The 22,679-nt window shown below is 42.9% G+C and overlaps 1 protein-coding gene across 4 annotated transcripts in view; it reads right to left on the bottom strand.

The window, feature by feature from the left end:
• Nucleotides 1-22,679, bottom strand: part of TMCO4 (transmembrane and coiled-coil domains 4) — a 44,797-nt gene that overhangs the window by 15,317 nt on the left and 6,801 nt on the right. For all 4 annotated transcript variants that reach the window (XR_011135819.1, XR_011135820.1, XR_011135821.1 and 1 more), the window contains exons 4-12: nucleotides 18,335-18,362; nucleotides 16,323-16,455; nucleotides 10,820-10,917; nucleotides 9,802-9,945; nucleotides 9,545-9,664; nucleotides 7,519-7,683; nucleotides 6,830-6,966; nucleotides 4,554-4,638; nucleotides 1,018-1,135 (exon numbers count right to left, since the gene is read on the bottom strand). Coding sequence is in view for 1 of the 4 variants with exons in the window: in XM_068916146.1 (XP_068772247.1) it covers nucleotides 1,018-1,135; nucleotides 4,554-4,638; nucleotides 6,830-6,966; nucleotides 7,519-7,683; nucleotides 9,545-9,664; nucleotides 9,802-9,945; nucleotides 10,820-10,917; nucleotides 16,323-16,455; nucleotides 18,335-18,362 (1,028 nt within the window). In the remaining 3 variants the exon portion in view is untranslated. The remainder of the gene's footprint in view (nucleotides 1-1,017; nucleotides 1,136-4,553; nucleotides 4,639-6,829; nucleotides 6,967-7,518; nucleotides 7,684-9,544; nucleotides 9,665-9,801; nucleotides 9,946-10,819; nucleotides 10,918-16,322; nucleotides 16,456-18,334; nucleotides 18,363-22,679) is intronic.

The following is a 22,679-nucleotide window of genomic DNA, read 5'->3' as shown; positions in this document are numbered from 1 at the left end:
GGCTTTATAAGCTGTCTTTATTCACAGTTACATGCTCTTTCCTAGTCTTCTTGCCTGGCTGTTTCTCAGTTTATTTTCCCATGCTCTTGGTCTTCCCCACTGCATTCCTTCTTTTTAATTTCCCTCTTCTAATCGTGCTGGTAAGCAATGTCCTTGTCGCACTTATCTCCCAGAACCCAGTCATTAGCTTTGATGCTGTCACTTGAAATCTTAATAGCTTTTATAAGATGGCTTCAACCGCTTCTGGCCTCTGCATCTCTGTCTTCTCACCCACCAGCTCTCACAACCCTGCATAGCAGCGGTCTGTAGTTTTAAAAGGCTCACTTTTGGTTTCTGTTCTTCCACATCCCCTACTAAGCTTGCTATAGCTACCCTAGTCGCACCTCCTTCGTAAGTAAAATACCTTGTTCATGCAAACTATCTTGACCAAAAACTGAGTCTGGAAATAAAAATTCTTCCATTTGCTCAAGCTCCTTCACTTCCATTCCAGTTCTCACATCTTGTTCTCCATCAGCACGCCCTAATGAACTGTATCTCAAAGCTTTCACAGGTTTGAATTCATGTTCTTTATTTTTTACTGCCAGTGACCTTAAAGGTAGCATTTAGAGTCCTTTACATAAAGCTGAAATTTAAAGGGGCCTGAAAATACGTGGAATTGTGCACACAGACACACTGACCAAGCTTGAAATTGCCAGCATGATGTAAGGCTGCTTCAGTGCGAATAGGAACCAGGACTTACACAGCAAGAACCTCAGGCTTCCAATGTAATATGCATCGCAAACAATCGAGCTGGAGACAAAACAGCCTTGAACTGTCTCCTGAAGACTGTCATCTCCAATTAATCTGAGGGAGAGACCTCCTGAGGGACTCTGGCACTTCTGTCTCTGGTGCTACTGAACCAACATGTTTACCAGCTGAACAAACGTTCGCTTACAAGAGGTTTAAAAGCAGTAAAGGTACAAAATCATTTCAAAGTGACCCCAGTGTAATGAAGCAGGGAACTGAACATGTACAGACCTGCAATAACCGTTTATGATCCTGCCCGACACCACTTTTGTGATAGCTTTCCAATACTTGGCTTCTCCTTCCACTGGAGCTCCCAGTAAGACTGCATCTTCAATGATCCCCTGAGAGTCTAGTAAGATGGAAGCAGAATAGCTCAGATGTGGAAGATGGAGCAGAAAATACATCTTTACACACCCACAGAGGATGGGGTACATTCAGACGTGCACTACAGAAAAATCATCATTTCTACGGTTTACATTTTAAAGACAGAAATAATGAAAAGGGAAGATCTTAGGCATAATGTTCCAAAAACAGCGAGTGTCCACGGTTCAAGCTGTTGTCAGTAAACAAACATGAAAATCAGAGACCCTGAGACAGCAGAAGGAACTAGGCAGACAGCAAGAGGGAGAAGTGGCCTGGCCTCTTGTCCAGACAGATGCAGTTGGAGTAGCAATATGGAAAGTTCTTTGCACAGACCTGTTCGTCTGACGGTGTATAAAGCTGAACTATTATATCACATTTCGAAACAGGTGAAAGGGACTGACATGCGATACAGTGAGCAAACGTTACCATTAATTACGCACGATAAACTCTTCTCTCCACCAATCCTTCAAGCTGAGTTGATGAAAAACGTGACCTGCGCACGCAACAGAAAACCTCCAAATTCTTCATATTGATTGGGAGCTAACAACAACGAAGGCATTCGCCAGCATGAAGTGATAATCTATCAGTCTGGTTTGATTTTCCTGAAGTGCACTTTAACCAAATGCCCAGGGCACAATTTGCTGAAAAGGTATGTTGACTTTTAGGCATAATAAACTTTCATCTCTCACCTTCATCAGAAAGCAGCAGCTCAGAAATTTCAGTACATTGACTGAATGAGAAATATTGGGCAGCTCTGCTACAGTCCTCAATTAAAATTTAAATATGAATGTGCTTCTCCACTTTAACTCCTGCCAAGTCATAGCTACAACATACTAAATTAATATATATTAATAAATCGTCTCTGTAAAGAGATATCAAGCACCTGATGACATAGCAGTTAGAAGCAATTCACAGCTGGGCACATCATCTCAAGCTGTCTGGGCATACTCTGCCAAATCCATAGGCTCTACCTAGGCAAGACCTGTGTTCACAAGAGGTGAGCTGACGGCTCCGCCAGCTGAGGTGGCTGTTTGCAGATTACGGAATGATATGGGGAAGTTTATGGGGAGGTGAAAGTAAGAGTGACTGCATGCCGCATCAAATTATGACTAAGAGGAGCTGCCTGGCTCGACTTTTTAAATTCAAATCATTTGGTGTCCTTTCCCTAACAGCAGTAAAGACCTGGAGCTCCCTGCATTGCCTGCATCTCTCTCTGCACAGTGTCAATCCCAGCTCCTGACAACCATCCAAAGCGCTCTCGTGGTATTATTTTTTAATTGCAAAGCAAATTTCACACCAATCAAGAGAACAGCAAAGAGCAATTCAATTTTGCTAGTGCAATCTGTGAGCAATAAAGTCCTGTTTCCACAATCTTGGGCAATGAAAAAACCCAGGGCCTTGCGAACAGGGAGCTCATTCCAACCAAGGTACTAAATTCCCTGGCTGCGGTGCGAGCCAACTGAATAAACAAACAGCTAATTCATCAGGATCCTCAACGTTTGGGCAAGGTATTGGAAGCTTTCATCTCTCCAGTCCTTTGCACAGCTTATGCTCAGAACAAAAATGTTCAACCTCGTCTGTAAAATACTCACTTGCTTTGAAAGCTGATGGAGAGGGAGGGAAACCTGAGAACAGCTCACTGACCTGCGTAGTTACTGGCACTCTGGACAACTCTACATATTCCGGCTGCGAATCTTTTATAGCAATGAAAAAATAATAAAGCCCATATAAGCAGCCATAGCCACTAACCGTTTTCATTAGTTACGCTTATTTACTTCAGAGCATGGGAATCTTGACGAACAAATCAGACCAAGGATCTTCCTGTGTAGTAACTTGTCTCTGACAGGGGTCATTCCTGCATGTGCTCATATAATGTCATTTTCTGGAAACCGGCTACACTCTGGCTTCAAAAGTCATTTGTGATGAAGTATCCCAAGGGTCATTTACTTGTTTGGCAGAACAGTATTTTCTTTTAATGGACTTTAAACTGCTGCCATGGTGTTTCACTGGATAATCCATGATTAGTTATTTGCCCACCGAAACGCCACAGCCATCTGGATACAAAAGGCCTGCATGACTGGGTCTTGTCTTGCTTTTGTGCGAGACACCAAGTCCAAACCCAAATCAGTCTCAGATGTCCCAGGTCTCAGCTTCATTCTCTCTGTGGCTTGCGCTGGAATGTGCATGTGAAGAACGCCTTGGCAGTCTGCGCTAAACATGCTGCTTTTCATCTCACAAACAGCTCCGCTTTCATAATTCAATTAAGGAACTGAAAAATTAGCGTACAGTGGGGAGCGGCTATGATACATAATTACGATGCTTAGATTTCTTTAGAATAGCAGCCAACCTTCAAGACCCCTAACGATTTCCTTTCATGTGTTACTTAGCTATGGTCCCACGTTATTCCAATGAGAGACCGCAGGCCATTAAATAAAAGCCTGAAAACATCTTAGCCTCTGACATTCTCAAGGCACAAAAAGAGGAGATCGAGGGCCAGACTGGGATCTGGGTTCTGGCTCCAGTGTAACTCCATTAGGATAATTCTGGACTTGATTAAAATTATTCTGAGCACAAATTTTTTGTTTGAGGACATTGAGGACTTCCATCTTAAACCAGAAGCGAAACTCTGGCAGACAGCCGTCAACAGAAAAAATGCTGACCTTCTCCATCCTCACTTGACTCTCTTCCCACCTTCTCCAACTTGAGTGAACATTTACCTTTATAAAGCTCCTTATTTATCAGCTACATTCTGTGAGGCTAAATGGTTAATGAGTTAAACTGGCTACGTAGGGGGGAAGGCAGGCTGCACACACACACTCACTACTGACTCAGCTCCAAGATCCGATTTACATCAACTGATCATAATGATTTTATTCTTCTTCTAAATTAAAAATAGAATCTATTAATAAACAGAACCACAACGGGTAATAAATTGACAGATGGTTTTATACTCGACTTTGGGGGAAAATTACCATGAAAATAGCAGATGACAGTGGCATTTCAATGACTTAAATGGAAGGGAGGACTCGTGGAATCAGCTACAATAGCTGCAGAGAGGTTCCAATAAAGGCAAAGTATCTTCTGCCAAGTTCACAGTGACAAGTGGGCAGCTCACAAACTGATCTAGCAGTTGAATGTCACAAAACGTCAAGAGGGTTGTTTACAGACTGGTGACCAAACAGTGCTGCCAGCCACACTGGTGCACCTCTAGCGAAGACAGGGGATTTAATCCAGTGAACTGGTGGAACTGACAGAAGAATTTGGCTTCACGTGCATTTCAAAACCATTTTTAGGTTTCTGTCCTGAGCTATACCTCAGAAAACAAACACGGTCTCTGTTGGAAGAAAAGCTTCTATCAGCAGGAAGGAAAATAAAAGAGAAAAAGGTTAGCAGTTGAATGTTACCTTTTTCTTGAGCCATCTCCTGCAGGCAGAAGTAAATGACTCTCGCACCCAGACTGAAGCCAATCAGCGTGACGGGTCGCTTGCCCTAAGAAAGAAGGGAAAGCACGAAAGGCCATTGAGTATTCTTCTAGAGCTGGAAAAGGAGATCCACAGGATCCCCAAGACCCCGACATGCTAAGCACTTAAGCTTGTGCATGATCTTTTAAACATCTGAGCAATTCTGGGGATTTCAAAGGGATTAGGTATCCTTACCGTTATGCCCAGTTCAGTATTCAGAGTCCCCAGTATCTGAGTATTTTGTATTTTTTGACAGTCAGGAAATTAATTGGAAGAATTCAATAATCAGAAGTTACAACAAAATAGGTGTTTCAAACAGAAACAAAACAAACGCTGTCGTTTTGAAATTTCCAAATTCAAGGCTGATTCAAAGAGCAAAATGGGCAGAAAAAGCTGTAATACAAAAATACTAACCACTTACAGATTTAAGACTGAATGGCAGCAGTGCTGTGTGGCCATTATAAAAACGATGCGAGGTAAGTTTTTCTTTCAAATAGCCCCATACGCTTTTTTGTGAGATCAAGGAGAGCCTGATCCCAACAACAGTGAAAAACGTTCTTATTACAAACCAGGGAGCAGGTGTGCAATGGGCTCCCTAGACATGATGCTAACTAGTTTTAGACGCTGCAGCACACTGGAATATGCATTTGCACAATAAGTAACGCTTAAAAGGCGGCGACAAATGTCCCAAGCAAAACAAAGGGCTTGTCTGAAATAAAGTTCATTGCCTTTCCTGGGATTGTATTTTTATGACAAATCAAGTTTGTTCCTACTCGGCCGTTTCACAGTGTTATTTACGACATGCAGCTCTGGGGCTGTGGCTCCCATAGGGCTCCTCCATAACAGATACTGGACTAGCGCGCCTGCAAGATGAACACGTGGCTGGCAGAAAGCAGTCGGCTCCGTGGCGTCTATGCCAGTGACAGCCCAGCAAATAACAGCAGGCGTTCACGGGGCAGAGGTGCCTTTTGCATGCTTTCTCAGGCAGGCTCAATAACTTTTGTGGCTTCTTTCGGGTACCAGCCCATTCCACTTCTCTGTTTTGGGTGTTTTTATTTTGTCTCTAGTTCAAGCTTTTAAGCTTGCCTCCCCTTTAGGCATGTTTCCTTTTCCCTGACAAGTTTTAATACCTGGTATTCTCCCTCCCTCTCTCTTCTCCAGCTAACGTATGTCCTCTACTTTTCTCCCTCTCATTTTCGTTCATATCTTTCCCTCCTGCCTCTTTTTTCACTGGCTTCCAGCGGGAGCACAGAATTACTCAGCATCGTTGTGTCGGTGCACCTACAAAGTACTTGCTAGAATCAACTGAAGGGCAACATCCATGTTAATCTGTGCTCCTGATCACTTTTATGCCGGTGCTTCGCTTGCTGCAATGACAAAGAGAAGAGGAAGTACGTTCACAGTAATGGGTCAGTATGCAAGTCTTTTTGCTTGTGCTTCTGATAAAAATGAAGGAAACTACAGGCTACTGAGATCCTTTCCTCACTTTAATTCCTCCCAAGAGGAGACAGCTGTTACGAGAAAAATCTAACTCTTTTCTTTCTCCTTCAGTACTGGATTTTCCTCCTTAACTCTGTTCACAAGAATACTGCACAGACCTTGTCACAATTATTCCAGAAACAAACCCGATGAATGCCTTTGCTGTGTTAGTTTAGGATTAATAAAAGCAGAAAGCAGCCAAAATCTTCAATGAAATTATTTTACATTTGTGCTGGCATCATTTAGGCAAAAACATGGCTCACGATGCAGCTAAATGCTACACAGTATTCTCTTATACTGTATTGCTGGTGCCTCTTAGTTCTCGTGAATATTTTTAACGCTCTGTGTTCTCTTTTCCCTTCTCCTTCCCTTCCCATCTGTTCTCAGATTTCCACTACGTGAGTTCGCCTGTCTGTTTTGTGAAATGGTCAAGCGGATTTTCATTTGTGACTTGGGTATCTCCTTCTTCATGTAGAAAAGTTTTGGGTTGGTTAAATGGAACAAATCTTAGCAGAAATTCTCTGATGAACTTGGGATTTATAATCTTTCCTCAGTGAAATATACTGATGACCTTCATGCAGCAAATTTTCATTTTTCAGTTTATTATTCATTTTCTTCTCCTTGGACACATACTACTTGCTAGTTAACTGGCATGACTATAAAACTTCACCCCCGTGGACCAAATATCGATTCCTTCCAGACATTACTCCAGACATTATTCCTTATTTCTAGCCAATTACCTGCTGTCGGCTGAGCAGTATATGTGCCAGATGTTTGCCTACTTCAGCTGACCGATGGAGACACACTCCCCAGGGGTTGTCAATGACACTGGCAACAGTCAGGAGTGAAGCTGGCCAAGTCAAGGCTGTCACAATACCTGCAACGCACAAAGCAAACAGTATGGCACAGTCACAAATCGGGGCTGCTCTTAGGAAATGTCAAAAGCAAGACGGTTCACCGAAGTTAAAAGCTAAACATAGGACTTTCTGTCATTTTCAGTTCTGCTTTCTCAAGAGCTGATCTGAGAAATGTTTTGCAAGACTAAAGATAAGAAAGAATCTGATGTTCCGATATGGAGGCAAACAGACGCTATACAACAAAGTAGTCTGCAAGTTTGAAAGGTTTGTGCAAAGCACTAAAACATAGTATAACACAGAGAAATTAAGACAGACACACACTGAACAAAGGTGTTTCCAGCTGGGATTTTAAAAGAACAAGTCAGTGACACAGAGGCAGAGCAATCCAGGAAAGCAACTCTGAGTTACAGACGTGGAAGAGAAGACCGTCACGTCACTTCTGCAGGATGGGTGCCAGTGTTGCCAAGGGAAACGGTTTCTCAGAAATCTTCCTTGTTTAGGAAAACTCCTTTAAACAAACTCCAATTAATGAAAAGTGCATGAGGCAGATCTGATACCGTTTAGGTGCTTACCTGACAAGACAGTGAATTTCAGGGCTTCTTGAGCCATCATGTTAACAAAACCATTCAGCAGGGAATCTAAGGCGTTGCCAAGCTCCATCAAGTACTTGGACTCCCAGGCCAGACAATACTGCTCACTTGACTGCAACAGGCTGCTCCATGGTGCTGTGAAGCTCCCTAGGAAAGGTTGCAAATGTGGAATTCATCTTCACAGAAAACACAACAACAGCTGACTCCTGGCAAGAAGAGTCCAACAAAGAGCCAGAAAAGAACCTGCAGGACACCTGAATGGGCTGTCACGTTCAAGAATAACATTTAAAAATACTTCAGCTAGGTAGGCAAGGATTGTGTTAATGGCTCTACCTGAAAGCAAGAAAGAAGAGCATTTGCAGATCCAGACTGTGCCTCTGACTAAAGCGGCCTGGGTGAGTCCAATGCCAAATCTCGCCACAACATCTTGTCGGATTTGTGAATGTACAGACAGGCAGCTAATAGGAGCACAGACATGACAAGGTAGCGAGCGAACTTAAAAATCCCGTCCTCAGTCCCTCAGCATTAGAGAGTCATGTAAGTATGTAAACAGACAGCCACAGCTATAAGGAGGAAAACAGATAACAATTTTAGTTTTGCTGTTTTAAACATTATAGCAGATTGCTAGTTATGGAAGAAGAATGTGCGTCATCTGTAACTCCCTTTTAAGGGCAAACAGACACAGATGGTGTAAAAAGTTTTGTGAAGGGACACACTTGTCTTGGTAAGAGCGCCTGGGAACCCTCCTACCCCAAGGATTCGGACCCCTAGCAAGCAGACGATGAAAAAAAGCCAAAGCGCAGCAGCGCAAAATGAAAACAACCTTACTCTGACAGCAAACCGCAACTTAACAAGCAACAGGACAGAGATATATCTTTCTGCATTGACGATATCAAATGCTAATTATGATGCCCCTGCATAAATTGGCAGCTGTTCCGTCAGGTTGCTGAACATTACAGCAGACATTTGACATATTTTATAGGACAAGCTATACTGGAAACTAAAACACGACAAACTTTTCAAGGTTGCTGCCTGTTAGTTCACTTCCTGAGTGCTGTGCTTAACAGGATTTTCTTGACACAACTTTCTTGGCAATGAACCTCATTAGCTGGCAAATCCTGAGAAAGACACGGCTTTCGGTTAAGTGCTGGAGGATAAACATAAGGTCTCTGAGGCAGGTGAGATGCTTTGTACTAGTGTTGGAAATCATCCACCCCAACCAGATCTTCTCTCGCAAAACCAGACAGGATTTATTAATAGAAACAATCCTGTTTGGTGCTATTGTCACTACTACCGATTTACTGTCATCTCTCTCTCCTCTGTTCTGGTTGGAACTGCAGATCAGCTTACCGCAGCTCAGTATTATACTGAGAGTTCATCTGTTTTAGCCAAAAGGCCACGTAAACGTGGGAAAGCCATCCCGCTACTAGAGTCTAAACACTGCCTGGAGCTAGGTTTAACCTCCTCCACTGAGCACAGCTTCCTTCCAGAACTGTCTCCGTGGAGCGCGTCCAGCAGGCGTAGCTCAGAGTGACTATTTTCTGCTCAGCACAGGTGAAGGGAACAGCGGGGGAAGCCCTGTTTGAACAGTCATGGCTGGTTCTCAGTACCGCTCATAAAAAAGCATCAATTTGTGTTAAATTACTGCTTCCTACATAAAGGCTTAGCCTGAGTGGATAAGTTAAGTTCTTCCCCAACCATTACCGAATACTAGCAAAGGCTTTTCTGGCAGGCTGTTGTCCTTCTGGTGCAAACCAAACTCAGCTCTTGCAATTTTGTTAATGATGTGAGTATCTCCGCAAGAAGGCTTGGAATGACACTGCTGAAGCAGTTTCATGCGGTGGCCTGGCAGTAAGAAATCATGATATTTATACTTTCCACTCAACCCTGAGCAACTGTGACACGATCAGATTACCTTATATATAAACACTCATTCTCACTACTGTCATTTTCTCCATCACAGGCATAGCTCTCCAGACTCCTCTCTGTTTCCTTGTCTTGTTCTTACCGTATCTGCCAGTGCAGAGCCATCCAGTGATTGCTATGGTGATATGAAGCTGCTTTCCTTCAGTAAGTGGGAGAAATTCAAACTCCTCTATGGCTCCCACACGTTTCTTCATCTTGTATCCTACACGCAGCAGTGCAGAAACACGAGTCTCAGAAATCGCGCCGCAACGACAAGACTCTGCTAACAGCAGAAGTTCATAGGAACGTGAATGCTATCCTGTGCCTCAGCAGCTGCAAAACGTACAGCCGCTCTCTTACCAGTTAGACCAGCTCCAGCCGCTCCAAAAAGGGATGCCATGACAGCAATTCCAGCAGTCGAACCTAAAGCAGCTGCCCCAGCACTTCCAATGATAGTAGCAGCTCCAGCAGCAACCAGAGGGGCAGCAAGACCCCCTGTCAAGCCTGAAAGTGCAACACGTGAGATCTCCAATCTATGATCATTTACAAAAAACAGGTAGTCATTTCTCCCTGCTGGGTGAAGTCCTGCTAATGCTACTGAAAGAAACCAAACGCTGATCTTGTCTTGCATTGCCAGTAAAGGGACTTTCTGAGACCCTCCCCAGGACCTGAAACTCTACACAGATTGTTTGACCGACTTCAATAAAAATGAAGAATAATTTAAAAGCCAAAGGAAGAACTTGTGGCAGACTAGGGTGAGCTATGCCCTCTTTGCTTAGGAAACACTAAGCTAGTTGTGCACTATTCTGAATTTAGAATTGAAGATGACAGTCTGATCCTCTTCTAACACAAGAGGAAAGGAGGAAAAATTATTTTTAAGGGTGACAACCTCAGCTTGGTATTTTCCCCAGCTGAGAACTTGGTCTTGTGATTTTAATTCATGGGATGTATAAAACAGTCCTCCTCAACATGCTAGCTCGGACTGAACTAGGGTCTGCCCCAGGAAGACATCCTCTGAAGCCTCCACTCTCCTTGTTACCATCTTTACACTGATCCTTCACCACGCACTGGGAATCGCTCCTTCCAAGTCAACGGAATTACATTGGAATAACTTTTCCAGCTAATCCTTTTAGTTTTATTTTGGTGTGGCTGAGAATGCTTTTCTTAGATTTGGGTTTTTTTTTTTTGTTTGGTATCTGAAGCAACATGTTATCTCGAGCCTGGCAAAACGAGCAACGAAGGCTTTAAAATTAGAGCTAGTGCTAAGACGCGAGAACACCTTCTGCTGCTGAATGTGCCAAGTCAAAGGCCCGCTCTGCCCCTAGTGCTATATGTGCAGCTCTGGAGCAAGTCTCTGAAATGCCCGGAGCAGCCTCACCGATCACCGTTCCACCCCCGACGGTTGCCAAGCCGATCAGCAGGTATCTCTTCAGTTTCTTTCCTCTTTCCTTCTTTTTTCGTGATGCTTCTGCAGTTCTGCAGGAAGAGGGAGGGGGGATAAGAAGCATAAAAGCTGATGGAAAAGCCTGACAGATAAGAGTACTGCACCAGAATCTGCTTATATTCTCCTCAGTATAATTTCCCTACCAGGAACAGTAAAAACTACCAGGCAGGTATGGACTGTGACAACACACTCAGATTCATGAGCATGGAAATAAACCCCAAGATTTAAACTGAAACAATTTAATTGGTTACAAAAGCCAACAGATGTTACTTACTTGGAAAACCTTTCCTAATAGGGCTGAAGCTTGTAAAAAAAAAAAAAAAGAAAAAGAAAAAGAAATGAAACAAAAAGTCAAAAGCATTTTAACATCCATATACTGCCTATGTTCACATGCCTTAAATAAAACCTCTTGCTGTTTTTAGAACATGAAAACCATTTTCGCATTGCACAGTTAATTCTGCGTGTCTGATGGAATGGAACGGGATTCTACATACGGGGCCTACGGGCAGACTGAGTTCGTTAAGACTTCCAGACTGGCTGCCAGGCTAACATGGCCCTCTTTATCCCGTAATTAAGTTATGGGCTGCTCTAAAGCCTGGGGAGGCTGAAGGCATGCATCGGAAAAGGCGGCAAAGAGTGAAAGCTCCTGGGAGCTCCTCTCACACACAGGTGTATGTCTTAAGTCTTCAGGGCTGCAGGAAAGACATTTGGTCTGATTATGCATAAATTACTATAACAAATGTGTTAACCTTGTGGATCATTCCAGACAGCAGAGGTTTCCCCTTTTCATTCCCCAGTCCTGCATTTGTCATTAACGGCATAGGCTGCTCTTGCTTTTTTAAAAGCTCATGCAGTAACAGTTCATAACTGTGGGACAGTACAGGGGGAATTAACATCCCTTTAAAAAGAAAAAATGCAAACAGGACTTAGAGCAGCGTTCATGGTATCTTCAGGCAGAAAAAAAAATGCCAGAACAGTCACTTCTCACTTCTTAAGGCATAGCCTGCAGATCAGTATCCTGGGACTGTGAGCATAGCAGATCAGGGCTGGATGCAAGTAAACTAGGTTGAATAATGTCTGCATCACGTAAACCTTATGCCATCATATGCAGACCTTGTGCACATACCAGATTTCCTAAATAAAAGGATCCCTACAAATGCAAATAATTACTGTGGTAACCAGCTGTGCACTGGCAACGTTTTTTTAAGGGTGCGTTCTATGGGGGTTTCTGGTTTAGGTTGGTCCTTTTCTCCCCAACCAGTAACATTAATACTAGATTGTCAAGACAGAAGGATGTGCCTTGTATTCAGTGCCACAAAATTTGAAATAAAACTCAATTCACGGCCATCGTTGGGTTGAAGTGCTGGAAAAGCAGGCTGCAGCAATATAGCACCAGGTTCATTTCTTGCCTAATGCGGAAAGTGAAATGACCTTGACAGACTACGGAGAAAGAACAATTTACCTCACCCAGTTATGCAAAATGGGACTTGATCTTGCGAATGAGCCTTAGGAGTTACTGCACTCCCTCAGAGGGATTTAACCTGCAAGGCGCAAAGCAAAAATACTGTGGCTTGAAGGTGAGTAAATCCTTGCTCCCTACGATTGCTGCAGCTCTCCAATCCCCTTAGAAACGTTCTGCTGAAGACTAAAGGCCACGGTCCATCAGACCTGAGGGCAACTTTGTTCTGGACACTGGAGGCCACATTCTGCTTCAGTTGCTCAGAAACAAACAGAATTATGGCAGTATAATAAAAATCAGAATTTGGTCCTGAATTCCCTGAAAAGTGCATTAGAAGACATTAAAAAAAAAGCCCCAACCCCCGCAAATCTCTCCTTTTAAGAACAAGAACTGAAACTAAATTAGGTTACCACTACAAGGGAGTTAAGTGGAAACATAATAAGTTGTTTGAAACAAGAGAGAATGGGGCCAATCTGTGCTAACGAGAAGGAATCAAACTATTTTCCAACGGCACTATTTAAACTCAGCCACTTTCTAATTACGCATCACAATATAATAATATTATAGTTATTAAACACAGTCAATAATTCATTTGCATGTGTGTATTTAAGCTATAATTTAATAAGCTTATCAGAAACAGGTGAATAAACCTAAAAGGAACAAATGTCAATTATTATGAGGCAGCACTTCTGGCTTCTCTCTGCTGTCTTTGGTTTATCTCTTCCAGGAAGCACTTTCCACTTCAGGGGAAAGTGTGAGAAACAGGATACTGGAATAAGTAGTTTATAGAGGAAGTTGCCTTCTAGCCTGCTTATGCAGTGGTTAATCTAGGCCTTGAAATATGAGAATTTATCTTGTTTCCAAACTTGGATATTTCCCCCCTTAATCCTAACCTAATTGTGGATTTTCATTATCCGTACAATTGCCTAATCCTTCCCGGAACCCTCCAAGCGCTCTGTAATTTTGATAAAGACAATTTTAGATGAGTCCCAAACAATATGCAGCTTTGTAAAACACAGCAGGAGGAGAATGAAGCACAGTGGGTGAAATCCCTGCGTCGCTGCAATCAACAGCAGAACTCCCACTGACTTTCATGGCACAGAGACGTAGTTGCCGCAGCGATCCTTCGAAAAACACTATGTATTACCTCTGTTTGCACAGTCTGCAACAGCAAATGTAGCTGTCTGCAGAAAACAATGGTGCAGCCGGCCAGGGCTACGTATTTAGCAACTTCTGCACAACTCTGTTCTTCTTTGGAGAATGTTTCTTGTTCTCTTCGATGTTAGCATTTACCTGGTCTCCTGCCATACTGTACCTGCTCCCATAGGAACGGAAACACGCACAGCCCACAGTTATTCCTTCCGCAGAGCAATGACAGATGAGCCATAGCAAGCATAAGCGAGAGAGGAAAAACGAGCACGCTGAGATCTGACTGAAAGCAGACGGGAGCTGACCAGGATGCCGTTTTATTTTTAGTGTCATCCACATCAAAACTGTTTGGTATGAAACGTGGATGTTCATCCCCTTATGAGGTTTTTGTGGCTTTCTGAGACAATCTCATCAAATGCATCATCTGAGAAAAGGAGTAGAACAGAAGCGTAGCTATTAGCAGGTCTTCTACAAAGCAGGGAGGACCACCTCGGGGAAATCTCTTTGTTTTCTAAGAACCAGAACGACATCAAGAGAGCTGAAACACAGCTAGCCTGGCTTCAGTTGCAGCAATAAGCAATTCGAATTACGTGGGTAGAAAGACTGCAGCTAAATCTTGTCTAAAGATGCAGTAAATAAAACCACTATCATGAGAACTTTTACCTGTCGTTGCTTTCTGGCTGTAACTGGCATCAGCTATGTTTGACAGCTGCTTTCCTAGTAGCTTCTGCATTATAATTATCACTGCTTTTTTTCCAGTATGGTAATTAACTGCCTCTTATGCCCCTTCTCTACCCTCAATCATTTTGGATTCGCGGCCTCTTGCCTGAACCACAAATTATGTTCAGGGAGGTTTTATAGGTAGGGTTACAGATCGTTTTCCAGGGATGAAAAGCAGCAAGACTACGTTTTAGTAAGCAGCTGATGTCACATTTTCCAGTTTCTCCCAGAACGGTGTACAAAAAGAGAGCTTCACCCCTGCCAGTCAGAACATATTTGGCTCTAGTAATACAGATTTAAATGTTTGGAGCATTGTTCTGCAGATGACCATATCGAACATTTAACTTTGCAAATACTGGGCCAGAGGCCAACACATCCACAGTAGCAGAGCTAGGAGCAAAACTTTATGAATATCATTTAAAAAAAAAAAAAGTATCAGCAGAAGCTGCCAAAAACCTGCTTGGTTGTGACTGCTCCAAAACCTCTTGCAGTGGATGGCCAAAGCTGGAAGGATCCTACAGACGTTAGTGTATTCCCCACCCCAAGAACTCTGTGAGGCCAAAGCAACGGATGGGTTTACAGTCCACTTCCTTTCCTCATTGAGTTCTAACTTCAAAACAAACAGGGGGTCATCTATTCCCCACTAAATCTCAGCCCTGCACTTGTTTTAGCACTGCAATAATAAATGGTTTTTTCACTGCAGTTAGTGGACTGCTCTCAGGAGCCACAGTCCAACTGAAACATAATTAGCTACTGTGGCACCATCTTTGCAAATGACTCCTCACCCTCATTATGCATGTCTGTACGTGCTAAAGGCACAGGACTGAATTTGTTTCCACAAGCCACAGCAAAACAGTCCCCATTATTACCAACCCTTGCTCCTGTATTCTAAAACCGTCCTTCTTAGAAATCTATCATCTGCGATATTATTTTGACTTTCCCTTTTTACAGTAAGCTACAAAGGTAAGCTTTATTTAACAATAAAGTCATTAATGACAGATACTTGTCACATGCCGCTTTTGAACCACACGGTAACATCTGAACTCTACTGGGTCAGAGGTGCTGATTAAAGCATTTATTAGCACTCAGGTTATTAATCTATCTCAAAATCCCTGTTTGCTCAGCTTATAGATAAAATTATTAAATAGCCCCCTGAAAGTCTACTACAGGCATATTTACTGCCCGCTACATTGCTAAACCTTCATACGTTTCCTGTCTAACAAGTATAAAAATACCACATTTTCTATAGATACCAGGGTTTTGGCTGTTTTACATGGAAGAATTGGTGATTAAGAGGATTAATTTTAGCTTCACAATAACACGGAATTAGGAGTCAGGTTTTCAATGGAACTAAGCATCTAAAGACACAGATGGTTGCCTGCTGAGATCTGCCTTCAATAGGAGTAAGACAGCTCTCTCTTAAGCAGGCACAGAGTAGGACAGATCCATAGAAAATCAGCTGCTAAGGATCTCATCCTAAAGTTTGACAGTAACTTCATTCTGCAAGGGACACTATTGCAGAGATGTGAGTCAGGCTGAAGTTAAGCAATAAGAAATATTTGGCTTCAGGGTTCAATTCCCTGACTTATTCACATTGACCAGCGCCCTCCTAACAAGCAGAGCAAGGGAAATAATCAAAACGCTGTGCCTGATCCGCATGGATCCAGCCTGTTTGCTTTTCCACTTAACAGTTCTCTCAGGGCACGGGGCTAATCCCTCTGCCAGGGTCAATCTGCACAGTTCTGTCTGAAGAATATTGGACCAAGAGATACGAGTCACAAAATCTTTCCCAGGTATTTAAGCAAAGCCTACAGTCTAACAGAGGGAACTGGAACAAGGAGACGAGGGAGTTCGGTGCAGAGCGGGCTTTACCAGTCCGCAAGGTTGGGTCTCCGCTCTGATTTTAAGATTGCCGAGCAGTCTTGGTTCCCAACGCAGTCAGCAAGTGCCGTGAGGGCTCTGCAACTCTATTTAACCAAGTTATAAATAAGTAAGTAAGTGTCAGGGAGGGAGCGGTCAGAAGACTGGCCTTGGGCACAAGTAATTAACACTAAACCCGCAAGTGCTGCCGGTGGTTTTTAATCCTGTGGTCAACCCAAACGTTCTTACTCTGACTCTTCCTCTTTTTGTTCCTTCAGGCTCTCAAGTAAAGATTCCTCCAGGGCTTCCAGCTCCTCCAAGGGGATTCTCAGCAACCAGGTGATATGGCAGATCAACACCCTTGCTCGAGCATCGTAGTATCCTTAAAAAGAAGGAAACCCAGGAAATCAACAGGTCGTCATTGCACAAGATTAAAAGGCAAGCGGGGCGCTCAGCTGCCCTGGAGGACCATGTTACATACAACATAGGTTCTTCCCTCAGGTCCTCTTCGTCTTTCACGTATTTGAAGATCATTACTGTTACTTAGAGAAGAGAGCGCCAGCTGGAAAATCCTCCTCCTCAAACCTCATCCTATCAATAGGGAGTCACTATACCTGGTAATTGCATATTAGATTGCATAGCATCAACTTATGCACCAACGCAAGATTCGGCATCTTGTATAAATGCACCTCCTCACAAAAGCTTTAGGTTCAATTCATCTTGTTAGCAATAAGAGGGACTCTGGAGTTGAAAACTACACACTGGGTCACCTAGCTGCACTGGGTGGCTTCAGGCCCCACGTACCCTGGAGAGCTCTTTGCATTTATACTTTACTGCACAAGATGCAGGAATGGACAATGCACTCAGATAACATGCACTAGGAGAAATAATTACGTCAGGGCTTATAAGCAGGCGTTCTAAAGGAAAAGACATTTTTAAATTTGATAGATTTAAAATGATTTGCACTAACTCTTTTTTTTACTCTTTTTTTTTTTTTTTTTAAATATGTATCTCTCACTAGCATCTGCTGCTTGCTGATGGTAGGCTTCCATAAAGGGTTCTCTGTGCACTCTGGAGCGAAAAGTGCAATTGCTTTTCTAGGGGTGGGTGAAGATACTGACTAGCCACATCTACAAAGTAAGTGCCTGATATCTGCTGCACGTACACTGCATATGGCAGCTGGCAACCTATTAAGTTCATATATTTATTGCCATCATTACCAAGATATCAAAGGACGTCGGTAGGCTTTAATGAGGCCACTTTTAAAATTTATGCTTAGTTAGGAAATAGGATAATATTATCTTTACTTCATCCCTCACATGTGCCACGTCTTGCAAGCCCAAGCAGATGTTTTAACGAGTAGCTTTCTTGCTTCCTGCCTGCTAATACACAAGTTAGCTTTCTACTTAGTCAGCATGACAATAAGTCAGCGAGGCTTGAAAATACTATTTCTTTTAAATTCCAGCTTAATATAATAAGCGCTATTGCAGTAATAGATTTCAACTTTTCATTAAAAATAAAATGCAAAACAAAAACGACACATCGCTCTCATGTGAAACAGGATAATCAGCAACCAGTGAGTTCTTTCCTGTGCAAACATGTTAAAACATGGAGATTTCAAAAATGCAAGTAGTGATATAAAAAAGGCTTCTTTTAGAAACGAACATTTTGCCCAGTGGGCAGTCTGTATTTAATGAATCTTATCAGACTCATCCGTGTTTTGGATTGTAAACCAGAAATCTCTTTTATGGGCAATATATGGTAGTATATGAATAAAATCACATTTATTCAAAATAGGCTTCACAGCACATCCTGGAATTTATTCCCTGAATGCTTTTGCTTTTTAGGCAACAAATAATTTGCAGAAATGTTTCAGGCTGAGATTTTCAGAACAGCTTCATGGCCTTCCTAAAGGAATAAGTCACTTACACCTCTTGAAACAATGGCAAACAACTACTCCAGGTCAAGTATTTCACTTCAGAACTTTTCTATCATCACTTGCATTTGCATGCCAATACAAGGTTCGTGAAGTTTAGGAGCTTAACAGTTGTTCAATATTTAAATTATCAGTTATCATTAATCATTTCTACTGTAATAGTTGCCTTTCCTGCAGTGGAAGTAGGGCTAGAGTGTGCTGCTTTTGCTATAAAAGAAACTAAGACAAAATAGGATGGTACCTTGAGCTTTTTGAGCACTTCAAAGAAAGAAACGTGAAATCATCTACATTATTCTTACAAAGAACAAACGGCAGGCAAACTTACCGTCTTTCAGACAGAAGGACACAAGATCCTAAAAAGAAAATAAAAAACATTCAGGTTAAAACGGATGGCATAGGCCTAGAAGTCTCAAAACAGAACCAGGAAGTAGAAAAACTACAACGTAATTAATGCAGCATGTCAGTTCATGCATGCGGGAAGCCAGCGAGGGGCAATTCAGTAGAGCAGCGTATAGCAAAGCCAGATGCTTTCAGTACAAAATTCTCCATACCCAGGTACAAATGGCTGGAAAGAAACAGGTAAGTGCAGAATGGGAGGGCAGTGCCTGCTTTCTACACACTGAAGCGACCTGTATTTTTTGTTATTTATGCTCATGGTGCAATTGAAAATACAGGATTTTAAGCTTTGCAGAAGCAGAGCTCCAACTCTGCTATTGCTCTTATGCCTGCTGCTAGTCTGGTCATATATTACTCATATTTTCAACAACACGGATAGCATGTTTGAAACGTGCTACTCTAACGGACCAGTGGGCTGCCTTTTTTAGCGTTCTGAGAATTCATAGCTCTAGGCAGTAAGGCTGAACTGGTAGGAAGTTCTTTTGGACTAAACATCCTAAAACAGAAATGACAGTATTTTTGGCCATCTGTAAAGACTGAGGGACTTGACTTCTATGTTGGCTCTTCATCAGAAGAATCGGAAAAATAGTATTCATCAATCCAGCACATGGTTTCTAAAGACAAATTCATGAAAAAAAGAGGTAAGTGCTCCTTAGATGCAAAGTGCTAACGAGCATGATAAGTACACAATAAGTAATATGGTTACTACTATGTTCTCTTCTTTTATTGTCACCTAATAAATTGCAAGTTCTTCATGGAACTACAACACGCAGCACTGGCTCAGTCCAGCTACTTCTCTCTCCTACGCAAGTAAAAAATAGCTGAATTTTATAAGGAATCCTTCAGCCTTTCGGGAACACAAAAAAATGCAGTCAAAGATGTAGGATGCTGCCAAAGAGTTTATGATTACTAGTCCCGTAGCTCGTAAGTAAAATTTGTATCGTACAAATGTCTTTCATCTTTTTTCCTATTGCATGAGAAATGCAGAACAGAGAACAAGCCTCCCTTAACCAGCTCCTACTAGAAGAGGTGCAAAGGGTAGACGCTATCCACTCAGAAGTAAGGGCCTGGACTCCGAATATCTTTTTAGCATGAAAAGAATCTGCTATTTCATACAGGCAAAAGGGGATTTTGCCTAAGGCTAGCGAAACAAAAGAATTTGGGCAGCTAAACTCCCACTAAAGCATCAAACCAGGTGCTTTTTCAAAAGGCACAGCCTCAAAACCTTCCCTCCTCTGCTGCCTAATGCTTACACAAGTTTTCTTCGGGGGTTGCTTAGGCACCTAGAGGTGCACAAATACCTGTGGCCTCACTGTTGAATACTTGGGTATCTGCTCCCATCCCCAGAGAAAGCCTTCTTCTGCCAGCCTGTCCCACAAGGCCTAAGGGCATAAGCATTTCCAGAAGATATCTGCTGGACTGCGCTCTGCACAAAGCAGGCACCACTGCTGTTTCATCCCGCACCCCGATGGCCAGAGCACTCGCTCAGGAAAAGGAAGATCCTGGTTCGCTATCTCCAGCAGAGGAATAACCATTTTAAATTAAGTTAGCCACCGAAACAGGTCTCCTCTGTTCCCCTAATCACCAAGCTGCAGAAGAAAAGGCTTCTTTTTAGCTCCAGCCACGATTAGCATGCTGTGCAGGCACGCGCGCTGCAGGCTGCTCCTCAGGCTGGCTGGCAGGATGTGGGAAACGGAGATACTAATCCCCACAGGCAGAGGGAAGAATGTAGCTCAGGTTTTCCAGAGCCTGAGTGCCGTAACTATCAAGATTTTAGATAGGTGGGCAGAAGCACCTCCTCCCTGGCTGCACTTTTGAGCGGAAGGGCTGGCACGAAGGTGTCAAAGCCCAGCAGAGGTTCCAGGGCCAGGAGTCCCAGGCAGAAAGCTGCCCAAGCAAAGACCCTAAAGTGTAAAATAAGGTGAAGCTTGTGAGCTTGTGACAGTCCTTCTCTATGGGCTACTGCAGGCAGGCTCCTGACCAGGGTTGCTGCTTTGTGCACAGTCCCTCTGGGGGCCGCGACTTCTCTCCATGCACTGTGACGGGAGCCATGCATCTTGCCTCAGGTCCTGTACTGACATGCCCAAAGTGGTCTTTGGCACCTAATGCCAAATACTCACTTTTAAAAATCTAGCTTAAATGTTTACATGACTATATTTCAAAAGCTGAGGGATGGATAGAGACAATCAGGTGACAGACTAGAGCTACTGTTTGACTGCATCTGTGCCAATGAGCTTACTCAAGCTGTTTCTAATCGGTTTAGGCTTTGCACTGTACTGCTCTGCATAGGTCATCTGGCATATAACCTATATTGATTAGATTAGTTCACAAGTAGTTTTTCTGTTTCTCTATGCAGCATTTATTTTTCAGTCTTATTTTGAAGATAAGGTGCTTCTGATTTCCCTGTAAACTCTGTGCTCAAGACTACTACCCTCTAGCTGTGCCCTCACACATGCAAATGAGTAAGGCCTTACTAAGAAAGGGAAGCAATGTTTATTCAGGCTCTGCCTTTTTTGATGAATTGCTAACAGTTCAAAACACCCATTTCCTCAACAACAGAGAGCTTCAATCCACATTGCAGGGCTGCTCTCTGGAAAAACAGGGAAAAACGGACATTCCAAGTATGTCCAGAGGAAAAACCCTGATTCATACTAGGAACCTTAAACGTTTTCTCACCAAGAAACAGAAGTGGGCAAAGTCAGCTTCTTCCCCTCTTTCTATTGTCACTAAATGCAAATAGAAATCGCCTTTCCATATGCATGCAAAGCACTGCCTTCTCATACAGCCTTCATACTGCCTTCCCACAGCCTGTTTGCTATGACTACTGTCCTTAAACGATTCAGTTAACCAACATTCACCTGTATTAGTCATCTGAAACGAATGCAAATAAGGGTAAAAATCCATAATCCTCAGATTTTCACTGAATCAATACTGAGCTCACCCCATCCCTCCCGGTCTCATGCATTATCCCTTCAACACCTTTGAGAGAGAGGGCATTCAAAAATGCAGCTACTAGTGCCGACAGGACTCTGCCACTGAGCATACAGAGCAGCTGAAGCGCGTACTTGCAATACCCAGTTAAATAAACAGAGAATGTGTGGAGTCAGTAGCAGCTGAATACAAAGAAGCAAGAGTACCATAAAGCAACACATGAAGAGTCAACCAAGTCCCTTAGCTTGTTTATTTTCAGGTAACAAGGAAAAAGGTTATCTCAGCTTGATATGTTGAGGTCTCCCACCCATCAATATGTTTTCCCAATAATGTCTTGCAAGCCTTTCATGCCTCACTTCATAATAACTTTTAACTATCTTTCTCCTTTGACAAAATCAATCAACTTGTCCATATAAGTCACTGCCTGAGGTCCAGATGTTGAGGCATTAGACTGATAGCTATTCCTGACCTTTGCTTTCAACTAATCACGGAATCGTTATCTAAGGCTTCCGTATTCTACCTGTATCAAGGTGACGAATGCCTCAGTTCTCTGATTCAAAACAAAATATTGAACAACCCCGCTGATCCAGAGACCCAGTTATAACAGCGTGTGGAGCCCTTAAGCAGCATAAGCTCAGAGCAAGCCAAAGTTAAATTTCACCTAAATTTTGTCCTTGATAAACTCAGCAGTAACGCAGGAAGACTTGTCTAATTCTAGACAAACCATCCTGGGGCACAGAGAGCTAGGGAAATAACGAGGGAACTACCAAGCCGTCCAGAGGTGGAAGGAGCTGAGGGGGAATTCACTGAGTTGGAGCAATCAACACCCAGACAGCTGCTCTCATTTTAGAAAATCTGTCCTAACTGACTAATTAAACCAAAGGTTCTCTGTCACTGTACTCATATTGTTAAGGATTCTGAGCATTGTAACTTATGGATGTTCGGAATAGATCCTCTGAGGCCTTTCATGGACTGACTAGAAGACAGAAAAGATGGCTTAGATGATGAGAGTTGGTTGTGATGACCCAGGAAGTTCACTCTCATCCTATCTTTACTTATATGGCCTTGCTCCTGCATTTGCTGTTCTGTCAGGTCAGTATTAAAGGTGACTCTGTCATAACTGTTACTCAATATTGGAGTACTGCCTGCACGTAGGACGCCTTGCTACTTCCTTGTGTGTGCAGTGTACAGTGAAGGCTGCTTGGTGACACTGCTCACGTTATACCTGACATCCGTGGCAGTCTGCTCTGCTCTTCACCCTGCATGGCATGACCTGAGAATGCACGAGGAGATTATTTTCCACAGCAGAGACTCTGTAGCAAAGGTGGAAGCCATCAGAATGC

Source organism: Struthio camelus, chromosome 21 (assembly GCF_040807025.1).
Source record: "Struthio camelus isolate bStrCam1 chromosome 21, bStrCam1.hap1, whole genome shotgun sequence".
Classification (NCBI taxonomy): domain Eukaryota; kingdom Metazoa; phylum Chordata; class Aves; order Struthioniformes; family Struthionidae; genus Struthio; species Struthio camelus.
This window is presented reverse-complemented; position numbering and strand designations above follow the sequence as displayed.